Source organism: Oxyura jamaicensis, chromosome 4, assembly GCF_011077185.1.
Source record: "Oxyura jamaicensis isolate SHBP4307 breed ruddy duck chromosome 4, BPBGC_Ojam_1.0, whole genome shotgun sequence".
Classification (NCBI taxonomy): Eukaryota; Metazoa; Chordata; class Aves; order Anseriformes; family Anatidae; genus Oxyura; species Oxyura jamaicensis.
The window spans coordinates 25,633,438-25,647,187 of NC_048896.1; the positions used below are offsets into that span (position 1 = coordinate 25,633,438).

Genomic DNA, 13,750 nt, shown 5'->3' on the forward strand with positions numbered 1-13,750 from the left:
TCTGATGCTGGTACTACCAGCACCTCACCTTGCACCACTTGGTGCTTGTTGTGCACGAGTGTTGGATGCGGGGGATGACAATTTACTAAACAGTGTCAACACAGACCTAAAATCCTGCCCTTTTCACCCTACAAACAGAGACCCAGAATAATTAAGACAGTGTTAATTTTATTGTACTCAGCATGGAAACCAGAAGATGTAAAACAGCAAAACATTAAATTCCTAAGGAAGTCAATCAGGTGGGTAACATTGCTTTATATCATTGTAAGATTTCTTCACATGCAAACTTCTGTTGGTATGTCTCGAATAAATGCTACGGTACATCTCGAAGCCTAAAACTAGCTTTACTTTGTACAGTACATCACATTCAGTCAGTATAACTATAAAAATAATAAAGCCACAATAATATTAGTCATCATTAGAAGCTCCAAAATTGGTTTTCTTCTTCTGCTGACTGATTTATGGCCATCATTTTTATGGTGCTTGCAACAGGCAGGAATTCAGAGGTCATCCACCCACTCTCCCTTTAGCTCTGGGTACAAACTCCCATCACTTTCCAGTGTGCTACTGAGACCTTAACTTCAGGCTTGAGGCTTGGTTTTATATACCATGAACACTTAGATCTTTCTCTTCCCTGCTACTGAAACTCTTCAGGTCAGTGTCTAAACCTGGGTTTGATATACTTGAAACTACTTATTGTGAACTGAGCTAGAGGACGTGTTTTTGGGAGAACCCTCTAACGTATGGATCAGCTAGATGAGCTGCTGATCCATCTTGAGAAACATCTCAAGAGTCTTGGATTCTGCAGCACACAACTGCTGGAGACTTTGCCATCATTTATTTCTACCCCAGAGGTTGTCAGTCTCAGCAGAAACCTAACAAAACCTCAAGGTCTAGTACGTCAAGAAGGACTTGGTTCATGTGATTCTGTCCCTAATGAGCTCAGATGCTTGCTATCACCCCTCTGCTATCGGTCTTTGTGCAGAAACCCAAACTAAGTGTGGATATCCACAAAGTTCTGGAGTCAGTGTATCTCTGTACACCCAAGCCACTGTGCTTTCTGTTGGCAGTTCTTTCTCTAGACACAGAGGTTGGCCAACTCTTTTATTTTAGCCAGAGCGATGGGATTTTTTTTAGAGACCAAGTAAAGATAAAATCCTTGTCTGTCTACCGAAGAATGATCTAAACTTGCCTCAAAACTGTAGAAAATGCTGATCCTCCGGCATTCAGTCAGAAAGAGGAAAGGGAAAAATATTAGAGTGTGAGTAATGCATGAGAGCTGCACACGTGTACAGCCCTTTTAAACGTGTACTTGGACATGTATGCACACGCAAGGTGACCTACAGCAAACGTCTTCCTAGAGGAAAAAATATTTCCTCTCTGTGTGTTTGGACTCTATCAGTTTCTTTGTTAAAAAAGCCTCAATGATGAAGGATAAGTTTCAAATCACAAAATATTCCTTGCCAGGATTTGATTCAAAATCCAGGTTATAAATACTGGGAAGGAAGAGCTAGTCAGAAAGGGACGCAGCAGATAAATTAGTAAATATCAGAGCTTCAAAGAAATGAATGGTGTTCATTTCAGTTCAGATCAGTTCACCTGATCAGAACTTTAAATATCTATACTAACGCAGGTGAAATAATGAAATTTAGGCCCCTAAGAGAACATTTCAGCCATTTTAATGTACAGAAACTGACCTTCAGGCTCATGGGCCACTGTAGCATCCTGCAACTCCAGAGATATTTGGTAGTGTGCAGCATTTGGGTAGGAATCTATCTGCATACTTTTGGGATGGCTGTGAAAACACTGACCACTCATAGAAGCATCACGCAGTGACTAAAAAAATAAATGAGCAAAGTCTGAGATGCTACTAAAACAGAAAAAAAAAAAAAAAAAAAAAAAAAAAAGGTTATAAGAGGGTTTGTTTTACTCCAGGCCACGGCGCTTGATGAACAGGTCTCTCACCCAGAGCCACCATCTCCATAAGCTGCCTGTGAAAGGTTTACTCTGCCTTGGTAACCTTCTGAATTCGTTTTTAAAAGGTGTAAAGAGATAGACACGGAGCAAGGCAATGGAGAATCAGCCTAATAAACTAATACAGATTTTACTTTTATGCTTATACAAACTGTGCTAAGTAATAAAATGCTGATGTGGGAGATGTGGTAGATTCCACCAAATTTCCAAACTGAAAACCAATAGCATCACAAAGAAATCTCCCATCAACCTCAACACTGGTTTTCGTTTGCATTTCCGCTTCCAACTTTAACATTTCAAAGCAGTCATGACTTTCAAGACAAAAGTTAGCATTATCTTTAGGGCATATATTCACTTTTTCTGAATCCCTTGAAGGTACTTCTCTGAACAATGCATTTTTACAAGCTCTTACGTGACAGCAGTGGTAATAAACTGCGGCTGTTCACCTGCTGGGATCACCAGCTAGTTTATCAGATCAGTTTTGTTGAGTTGTATTTGGATATACCTGTACACACCAGCAAAATATGCAGCCTTCGGAAATGTTCATTTTCCTAAAAAACACGGGACACCAAGAACATGAAAAACGTGTGAGCTCAGAATGAACAAATGGGGACAACTGCAAAAGTTTAGTAAAATAGTGGCTTTATGGACATAGGAATAGAAATACCCTCATGAAGGATCCATATCACCTACGTTTTAGTTTTCATTTGGTCCTTTCTTCCTCATTTTTCTCAGCAATTCCTTCCTATACGTTCAAAGGGAGGTTTCCTACCTCTGAAATAGGGAAGACAGGTGTTTTCCTCCTTGTCTCCAGATCTTTCTTTGCTTTTTTTTTTTTTTTTTTTTTCTTTTCTTTTCCTAAGCCAACACGAGATCTGGGGCCATGCTGCAAGCTGCCTGCAGCCAGGCTCTCCTTCAATTCATCTTTTATATTGGAAACATTGAAATACAGATTTGCATTCCTATTACCTGTTTTGGTTTAGGTTCTGGCCACACCAATCCCCCCAGAAGATGCACTGACAGAGGTCCTCTGACAATAAGCTTGTTGCCACAGTTTCTCATCTTCCACCGAACTGAATTTTGATTTTTTGAAGCTTCCAACACACCGAGTTACTTCAGCTGTCCGGGCTGCAACACAGGTCCTTTGTTTTTCTTTTTCCTCGTACATATTTACTCTTGGGAATGACAAAGTAATTTCTGTTTTGAGCCCTCTTTTTATTATCCCAAATTAATTTCCTGGCTTGTTAACCACTGAACTGACACTCTGTGGTGCTGACTCCCAGGGCAGGGAAAAAGAAGAGGATGAAGGCACGTGGATCACCTCCCCCTGCCCTCTGCCATACAGTAACTTCTATTTTTGACACTGATGTGACACCAAGAACAGTCGTTCTTGGCTGCTAAAGGACTATTCACACACGTATTTGCTAATTGCTACCCAAAATATGTTTTCCTTCTGGTGAAACATGCATCATCCCTCCGAGGATTCACATAAATCATCTAAACATTGTATGCACGAGAAAGCATAAATTGCCAGCGTAAAGCTAGCAGGCTGCCTACAGGCTGCACTAGCAAGGCGAAGTGAAATCATAAAATATTTCACATGAGATGTGCTGGTGATTACTGACTCATTTTTTGTGTGTTTTTTTTTTTGGCACGATATTGCTTGGCTGTGAATGCACGCCTGCAGGAGCTCCGTGCCCACAAGACGGTGTTGCTGACATTTTGCAGGTTGCCTGTGCATGAGTACTTTCACAGCACACAAAACCACAACGCTCTGCTGAGCACCGTGGTGTATCCAGCTATGCCCATGCAGTTATTTAGATGCATCCAGTTGGTAATTTACCTGCCTGCATTTTGCTGTACATCAGTATTGGTGAAATTTCCCTGGAAGAAAGGTTGGTGGGTGTGGGGGGAAGGTGGGAGTGGACCGGCTGGTGCAGACTCACAGCTGGGAGCAGCTGCAGGGTACCTGGAGATCTCTGGTTCCTCGTGAAGAAGTGTTAATTGCAGTGCTTACTCATTGCTAAGTCCAGTTTGGCCTCTGTAAAGCCATTCATACCCATACTGTAGAAACATTTAGGAGCGCTTGAGCTAAAGGATAAAGTTCATGGAAATTGCTGAGTGCACGACATCCATTTATTCTCCTTGGGAAGAATATGACAATCCATTTATATATTCAGACCGGACACATTTGTAAAGGGACAGTTCAGAGCAAGCTGGCAATGAGGAGGGCAGTGGAGGGAGGGATGCGAGCTCAGTCAAAGGACAAGGTTTCACAGGAGGACAGGCTAGACAGCAGCTAAAGAGGGAGCTGGCAGAAGGGAGGTGAAGGTGTAGGAAGGAGCTGCGCGAAGCCTTGGACCTGGACAGGAGACAGCAAACACCACAGAAAACTCTGGGAACCTCTTCATGGTTGACACAGACACAACGTGGTAAAAGACACCGAACTTGTCAACTAACCATACCTAATGATGCTGCCGAGATTAATCCCACACAAAATTTCACAGAAACTCACATCTCAGACACTGCTAGGAAGGTAACGGAAACAGCAGTACTAACAAAAAAAAAGACGGGAGACTTTCCTCCTAGGAGGCAGACATGGGAAGTCACCCTCTGATGTGGTATTTCAGATTCACCAGTTCAGCATCAGGTGGGAGACAACTTGAAATAATGTACAGACATGGAATGAGGAGGTGCCACAGAACTCCAAATGTATACCAGAGGAAAATGAGGTGTAAATTAGAAGTACCAAGCATAGGGGCCACAACTTTCATTGAAGTAGGTTGAAATACTGTCCATTACAGAAACCTTACAGTATTTTACCTCCTACCTGGGGGAAAAAAAAAATGCCCTGAAAGAGCTGCTTTGAAAGCTCGGCAGTCAATACACTCAAAAAGTCTGGCCTCCTAAATACAAGCGGACCACCTCACGGCTGCTTCATAGAAAAAGAAAAAAGAAAGGATATTCACATTTGTTTACACTGTGTTGTAAGATCTACAGAGTAAGTCGGATGTGTGGTACCACAGACAGAAATAAGTTATCATCATGATTTATGAAAAATCTTTAATGGGATAAAATTAACTCCTATTTAACTCTAGCACTCGGCAGGATTACATTATCCCAATCCCTGGTGCTTTGCAGGATTGAAAAATAAACTTTCTATAAACTGCAGGAGTTCCCCAGCCTACCGTAAACGCTAGTGGACAGAATGAAAAGCTAGTGAGAAGCATTTCCCAGGTTGAAAAATGTTGTTAAGCTGAGAAATGTGACAAATGTACAGTTGAGACATTATTGTACATCACTCTTCTGGAGAAACAGTCACTAAGCTACCTTTTATTGGCAGATGCTACAACTTCTCTAACATTAGAAATACAGTAAAGATTGTCTCAAGATTTCAATACTTCTGTAAAGTAAATGCTTCAAGTTAACAGTACAACGGTTTATAATATAGAGAACATTTGGTAAAACAAGATATGCACAGGCTAAATAAATGGCATTAAGTTTATGAAAGGCAGCGAGAAAAGCACCAATATACTGAAGAAAAAAAAAAAGGAGCAGATTCGGGTAAGGGCTTAAAAAGTCAGAGCAGTGTAACACAGTAGACATGTAGGCTCATGGACCTAGGTGCACAGCACAGCCTGCTCCTACATTAAAACATCACCGTGCATCTCTAGAGAGAGAAAAAAGACCCACACCACTTTAAAAAGTGTTTTACAGGAGCAGCGTTCAGCACTTCTGGAGGCTGCTGAGAGCCTGGGCTGGTGTGTCACTGTGCCAGGAGACCTGGCTGCGTGTCCTCTCGTGGCTGGCCTCACCTGCAGGCACTGCCTGCTTGCACACACCTCGCACACTCCTCTCTCACCTCCCCTTCCAGCCATCAAAATCCCATTTACTCAACTTCTTCTCCCAAAGAGTTCTTCAGCCCTGATCCTCACTCTTTCCTTCATTCTCCGTTTCAAGGGAAAAAGAAGAACCGTCTCACTCAGGCTCACCTAAAAACTGTGCGCCACGGCACCAACAGTTCATAACCTTTTTACAGCCTTGCCTCAGTGTAGGTAACTTAAACATAAGGAAAGTTGTCTCGCTTTACTGCTCGGTTAAACAGCTGTTTAACCTTAGTTTCCCCTCATCCAGCTTCCCCCAGCCTATCCCCCTGCATAAGACCTTGTGATGCATACCAGTAATCTCCGACAACGATCCTCACAATCCCTCTGCTTCGCGCTTTATCAGAAGATGCTGTTCTCCCTGCCACAAGGTGGCAATGCAAATTTGTGCTTTTGCTAAGTGCCTAGCTTCTCATCTGACGGTGGACGGGATGGGGGCACCATGTGGAAATACACACCAGCTGTGGCAATGACGAAGGCATGACGGAGTGAGTGGCTACTCAGAAAACAAAGGGCAATAATTTCCACTGTTGCTGCACTGCAACCCCAATAACACAACTGAACAGCAGGACTTGAGACTCGAGGGGAAGGATTCTCACTACCACTGCACATATCCACCCACCCCTGCGGACCGCTTCAGTCTAACACAGATGACGGAGCAGGTCGGACACAGCAATTGGGACGCCTAAAATTCTGCAGCATGGACTGGAATATGTTATGCTGCCTCCCTTTCAGTTTCTTATTCGAGGACGTGTCTGAGGAAATGGATTTCCGGTTCTGACTGTTCTGAGCCCGGATCAGTTTCTCATGTTCCCGGATTTGTCTCTGTAAGTGGTTCTGGATAGCGATTCCCAAGGACTCGGGGTCGAGGGAAGCACCGTAGACCTCCCACGTCATGCCTTGCTCGTCCCAGACAACATCCCTAACGTGCTTGGATTGCTTCACCTGCACTTTCGCCTCCGTGGCGGAGGCGGGCTGCTTCTTGTTTTCCCCACGGTTTGGCAAGGCCTGAACCGAAGAAGGAAGAGCTGCAGCACGAAGCTCACGCTTGGACTCCTTGGCTTGCTGGGGAGCTGCCGAAGCCTCCAGGAGAGGGGTGACGTGTCCAGAGCTACAGCTCGGAGCAGCCACTGGTCCCACCGGCAGAGCCTGCCTGCTGGCTGTCGGAGTCAGCCTCATCTCACCCTGGCGTCCGCTCTGCTCCTTCTCACCCACCTCCTCCGAGCAAGCCTTTCCACCGACGGGCTCTCTGCCGGCATTTACCCCTCCCTGGGCATCACGCACCATCAAGTTTTCTCCCTTTGTTTTTACCACAGATTGAGGAATCGCCTCCACTTCGTTCGCACCCTTACATGGCACTGGCTTTTGCTCAGAGCCGCCCAGGGCCTCACTCTGCTTGGTTTCACTCTGCACGTTACAGAGTGAAGGTAACCGGCTGCCTCCCGCGTCATGGACAAGACACTGCACCTTGCTCTCGGTTCTGGCAGCAGACGTGACGTTTGTTTCACCGGCAGCAGACCGTGCTGCGGGTTGATCACTGGGGCTGAGGGCAAGCTGCTGGGCAGGCGCTGGCTTCGACAGGGCTGCAGCACCTGTTGGCAGCGCAGGAGCAGCCTCAGCGCTGCTGGCTGGGCCCGGCCCTTCAGCATTATCCACAGGCGTACCTCGGGAGGTGATGGCTGCAGGGGAGAAGGGGAGGGTGGGTTCTGCATTGTCTGCTGAGCCTGGGGACGCTGTGTCAGGTGGGACACCAGGCAGCCCGACAGGCTGGCTTTGGGCTGTAGCAGCCACAGCCGTAACGACAGTCAATTTTGATGCCGTACCAGGAGAATATGGGGGCTTCTGCTGCGAGGAGAAGCTGTTAACAAGTTCAGACTGGCTGAGCCCCGCGCTGCCTTGGTAGATGATGTGCAGTTCTTCCTTCTCCTCTGGAGGAGGGTTCCCTTTTAAGAAGGCAGCGAGGATGCTGGGGCTGGTGGAAGCTGATTTATTCTCCACAGTAGCTACGGCCTGAACCTCGGCATCTCGCCACGTCCTGCTTGCTGCTTCCTGAGTTAAAGAGCTGCTCTCTGACTGAACCGTCATCGTACCCGTCTCTCTGAATTTGGAGAGCTGGGTGGGGCCCGAGCTCCCCGGCTCAGTGTCTGCATCACATCGGGGACGTGTGCCCTCACAGCTGAGCTGGGCCGGTGCCCTGCTGCTCTGCGTCGCCTCAGTCTGATCAGCAGGACACAGCTGCTCAGGACCTGCAGACCCGCTTTTTGCCACCACAGCCGCCTGTGGATCTCTCCCAGCATCGGTGGCAGTGTTCCCGTCCCTCACCGGAGAGGCGGGCTGGCAGGCAGCAGCGTCGGCTTCTGCTCCCCCCTCTTTTCCCTCTCTTTGCAGAAGGCTTGCCTGAGAGGTGAGACACGACTCGTTACCCCTGGCCGGGCTGCCCGGGGAGGAACACTGCAACACCTGGAGAGCTGGCTGCTCCTCAGTCCCCTGAGGTTTCAAGGCAGAGTCCTCCACCTGCGCCAGGGGGCTCGCTTTCGCCTGGCCGCCCTGCACGAACTGCCGGGAGCTCTGGGGAGCTGGCATCATGTCTGGCCCACACCCTGCCGCCTCCACCGCCGGGGCTGGCCCTATGCCTGCCAGACACCCCTCCACAGCCTGGCTGGAGAGCCCGGGAAGCAGCACAGCTTGCTGGTTAGCATCCTCCTTGCAGCACGCCTCCTGCCTCTGGGTGCCGGTGTGCTTCAGGCTGCAGGTGCGAGCGGCTGCGGAGCCTGGCGCAGAGCAGGGGAAGCCATTGCTGGCCCTCTCTTCATCAGCAGCTTTGGGCTGGTGCTTAGCAGGCAGCAGGTCTCCTGAGCAGTCCTTCTCCTCGGGAGGGGCAGCTAGGGAGAGCTTGGCAGGTCCCAGGGGATGTGGTACAGTCCCCATGGACTGCCCCAGGGATGCGGCTCACTGTCAGCTCCTCCTGCTCGGGCTCTCGCAGGGTGGCGGGTCCAACGGGGCAGGCTTCCAGCAACAGTTTTCCTGTATAGCTAATCTGTCAACAAAAGAAACACCGTGTAAGCTGTATTCAGTTTTAAGAATAAATGTTCAAAATATATTTATTTTACGGCTTGGAGAGAAATACTTGCAGGTAAGGGGGAAAGTGAAGCACCCAGTTCTGCTTAACAATCACATAAAAGACACAGATTTCAAGAATGTCCCAATTCCAAGGTCTGGATGGAGAAGACAACGCTTGGGACAAAGCAGTAACAGCTGCCCTGCCATGGATACATTAATGGAAACGTAATGACATAACAAGGAGCGCAAAACAAGAAATACAAAGAGAAAGCAGGAAGAACAGAAAGGGGAGCAGGCTTCCCAAGGAAGTTTGGGAAAATACTTAGCAGCAAGAGGTCAGAAAGTAAACTGTGATAAAATCCTGTGTCAAGCCACCTGTGGAAGGTGACCGAGCAGCTGCTGCCTTGCCTGTTGTGCATACATGAAGACAAGACATGATTCCCCCTGGACTCCCCTGTGACACGAGTGATCCCTCCACTTGCTGCCCGCTGGTGTCCCCTTCCTCTCACGGAGAGCCCTCCTTCCCCTCCACCACCAGCAAGGAAATGCTGACGGGTCAGTTCAGTCTAACGTGCACGGAGTTTACCTCACTGGCAAAAGGAATACGGAGGAAAGACAACCTGCTGGACAGCACAGATGAACACCACGAGAAGCTACTGTGCCTCAAAACCATGGAGCTATGCATGCACGTACGGCTTTCACATTTAGGTTCTTTGAAATAACTGCAAAGAAGCCTGCCCGGTCAATAAACACGGGTATAGACGATCTCGAAATCAGTTTATGAAGAGGTGACATGAAACCAGAGGGGAAAACATAGCTGCACCACCTGCACCACTGAACAGGAGGGGCCCAAAGCAGCAGTGAATGCCACAGCCAGCGAAACAGCGGGGAGGAATTTTAAGCAGGTGGAGCAGAGTTATCCAGGTTGAAACCTGGCCAGAACTGCAGAGAAACCGTGACTTCAAGCGGGAGGCAACCTCAAAAACCTGCTTCTTGACTGGGGTTTTCAGAAGGACTCGGCACTGCCCAGCTCAGGTCCTGATAAAGGTCAACAGCTTGGTCTCTGTCAGTGCCAGAAGAGCAGCGGTGACTGGCGATTAAGTCCCACTCCAGTCTTATTTCAGGCTACCTAAGCTAGCAGAAAAGCTTCTTTTAAAAGCTTTCCGCAGCTCACGCTGCCAGCCAAACACCAGCATGTGACTTGGGAGACATTCCCAACATTTAGCTTTATGTTAAGCAGAGGGATGGTGCTGGGAAAATTACCTTTGTGTCCATGTCCCTGCAGGCACACAGCGCGGTCTCCTTTGCAAAATGACTTGGGAGATGCTGCTGGCAGGAGCTGTGATGTCCCAGACCCTCCCTACCCACTGGCAGTATCAGTACGAGCCCTCTCCCAAAAGGGTAGGTCCCTACCCTTCTCCTCTCTTTCAATCATAACAGCAGTGCTATAACTTTCCGGTTTCTGTAAGATTCACCCTAAATTTCAGCACCTCAGGGTAGGTAGAAAGAATGACAGGAGAAAAGCGCTCAACAAGAGGAAAATTGAAAAGAACACAGACAACTTTTTTTTTTTTTCTTTTTTTTTCTAAGAAAAGGAAAACCCTGCAACTTATTACTTATTCATTAAACTTTATGTCTTCCGGATATTAGTAATTCATTATTTTTTATATAGTATCTTTGGGCTCTCTCCAACCACAGATACACAGAGCCTGCTGGGTTAAGTCAGCCCTGATAAGCTGTGATCCTGCCCCTGGAGGATACTGAGCTGCCATCTGTGGTCGCAGCCGTGTACCACTCCAAAGAGGGTCTCCTCCAAGGCTAACGATGGCTGAGCTTTTTGAGACGCACTGAGTTTATGGAAACCAGATTGCAAATCTGCACAGCTTTGTGACCGCCTACAAGATGTTTGCTTCATTTTGTGCTCACTTTAATGCCGGTTAGTGGAGTCCTGAAGAGGAGAGCCATTCCACGTCCCTGCTGTTGTACCATGACCGAACGTCTAACAACCGTGAGCGGAGGAGCAGATGGCTTTGGGCATCTGTTTTCTCAACTCTGGTACTCTCTTCTTTGCTTTTCCAAGTATCAGTGCAAGCTAAACCGGCATATACAATTGGGCAGGTCACATTTTTTTAGGCCAATAGTTTATTTAAAACAAACAAACAGATGATGGAACAAAACCAAACCGAGATCTTAAGATTTGCCATGCTACGTGGTGAAAGTTTCGGAACAGAAAAAAAGAAGGCAGAGCAAATCTGCTTGGCTCTTCACCACATGAAAACCTCTGAAAGAGCAGCACCCAAAATCCAATGCTCTCGATGGAAACAGATTGCTTGTGTCATCATCTGAAAATCCTACAGCAGCACTGATGCCAGCCCAGGTCTGCGAGTTGGCAGCCAGAAGCAGCTGTGAAAGGCACTGTGAACAACGGAGCACTGTCCTTAACTCAAACCCGCCCAATGATGGAACAATTCCTCCTTTTTCAATTCACTAAATTAGTTCTGACCTGAGCTCCCACATGAAACCCCACATCTGCTTAGTGTCTCTTCAGCGGCATCACTAGAAAGTGTGTTCAAGAAAGTTTATTTTTGAGGCCTACATTTAGATGCCACAAGGGCTAATTAAAACTGATTCTGCTACTTAGCCCTAGACGTGTCATGCCAAGAGGGGAAATTCTGCTCCAATAAACTCACGCAGCCCTATTCTGAGATACGGGATAACAGAGCATAACCCAGACATTTCACTTGACCCCTAAACACTGGGTGGGGGGCCAGGTCATTCCCCGGCATGGGACCAGCTTGAAAATGCATTAATTTAAGAGAATATATATATGTATATATATATTAAATACTTCTTTGTTGCCACAGTCATGGGAGCTATCTTATTGCTAGACTCTTTATTAGATAGTCTGATGACAGGAGCCAAGGGCACTGAAGTAGTCTAAATAAACGTGGTAATTTTTGACAATGCTTCCTCAAAAATTAATAAAAATCAGAATGTAAGTCTTACGCAGGGGAAAAGCCGCAAAGCCAGCTAATTACAGTATCGGAAAGGCATTTTTATTATTCCTAGGAGTGAAGAACAGTGCTGAGACCTGTGGGCACCGTGTACACACACTACTCAACTGTCAAGGCAGTAAGGATTCAAACCAACAAGCAACACTGACTGCAAGCAAATACCTAGAAGAAAAAAGAAATACAAAACTCGGTGGCCAGCTAAAAAACATGTCAAAACAAATTAAGATCGCTAGTGAATGTTGCAAGTGTTGTATGCCTGACCTGGCGCAATCATCCCACATTTTCTTTCATAAGGCAGCGAAATTAATATCTCCCCAAAGGCCAGAATCATTCTTTTAATAATAAGAACAGATTTTTGACATGAATACATCTCTCCTACATCATATTCTTTCAGACCACATTTGTCTGCCTGACTGTCTCAATCTTATCTCAATGTAGATTTTTTCTGGCCCTTTGCAACAAGAAGTTTTTAATTTGGCAGAGTCTATGTTCAGCTTGTATGGCCTGGCAGAGTCCCCGCATGGCCAGCAGACCTTCGCACACTTGTGTCACTGAGCATGTTTTCTTTATGTGCTCTAAGAGAAAAATAAAAGCGAGCAAACAAAAAACACTAAGAAGTTTCCAGGCAACTTAATGTTATTAACCTCAAGCTACAACGTGAAGAAACTCCTATTTATTTTGGTAACCCCCTTCCCCAATAAAACAATAGTACAAATTTCCCTCTTACTGCTTACTGGAATGTCAACAAAACCAGAACGTCTGCAATTTACTAAAATAGAAATAAAAATAATAATAAAAAAAAAAACAACAGGAAATTTCAGCATAAGATTCTGACTACCATTTCCTCTTGAAAAATTTTGAAAATCTGCAAAAGCACACATAAGACTACCAGCATTTCCAACTGCTCTCAATTTTAAAAATAAAGATGAATAATGAAAAACAATTAAAATCCAGTTCCCAAACAAATCAAGTGCCCACTCCCTAATCTAGATTCTTATCAGCTTTCCAGTCATTGAGACCCGCATTCTTCGAGCCCTTTGTTTGGCCTTGTCTCTATAAACAAAAGAACTAAATATTTATTCTTAAAATTTCTAATCTTATCTTATGGTTTCTCAAATTATTATGAAAATCATCATAGAACCGCACGGGTTAATGGTGCAGGTGAACACCTGCCAAAGTGGGAATCCAGCCTCCCTTCTTGTCTCCTAATCTGAGGAAAAAGCAACGGGACACTCAAACTCATATTAGACCACTGAATACATAGATCACAAAGCACATTTATTTAAATTTTATACATACACAGGCACATGCATTCTTCTGATTTTGCATTTTTTTTTTCTTTTCTTTTCCCTTTTTCCTAGCTTTTTATGCTGTTCTCTGTAAAACGTTGTGGCTTTTTCTTTTTAGTGTCAAAGGGTCTTAGTTATTCCATTTGTGAAAAATTTACTTAATGGGTTATTTCTTCCTAATTATCTGTAAAAGATAAAATTGCCTTTTAATATTCATTAAAATACAAAAGGGATGGCCCAAAGAGGTAAGATACAAGATATACACAGCTTCCATCCCTCAGCGTGCTTTGGGATGCTGAAAGGAGACAAGACCTTACACGGGGATGCAAGAGGGGATGCACACAGACACCTTGTGTACATGTGGTTCCCAAAAAAGGTAGGGCTGGGATTTATAGGAGACAGTGCATAGCTCCCATTTTGCAGTCTTTTGTCCAAAATGCAAAGGCAAATGGTCAGAAAGTAAGAACCGAGGTCCCACTTCCCTTCCTGCAGCTGGGGAGAACACCTGGTATTGCAGGTGGTGCAAGAG

The 13,750-nt window shown here is 45.9% G+C and overlaps 1 protein-coding gene across 4 annotated transcripts in view; it reads right to left on the reverse strand.

Moving 5' to 3' along the window:
• Nucleotides 1–151: 151 nt before the first annotated feature.
• The window catches only part of GPRIN3 (GPRIN family member 3), a 34,692-nt gene continuing 21,093 nt past the window's right edge, over nt 152–13,750 (reverse strand). For all 4 annotated transcript variants that reach the window (XM_035325415.1, XM_035325416.1, XM_035325414.1 and 1 more), the window contains exon 2: nt 152–8,895. In XM_035325415.1, coding sequence (XP_035181306.1) covers nt 6,495–8,786 — 2,292 coding nt within the window. In that variant the 5' untranslated portion in view covers nt 8,787–8,895 and the 3' untranslated portion in view covers nt 152–6,494. The remainder of the gene's footprint in view (nt 8,896–13,750) is intronic.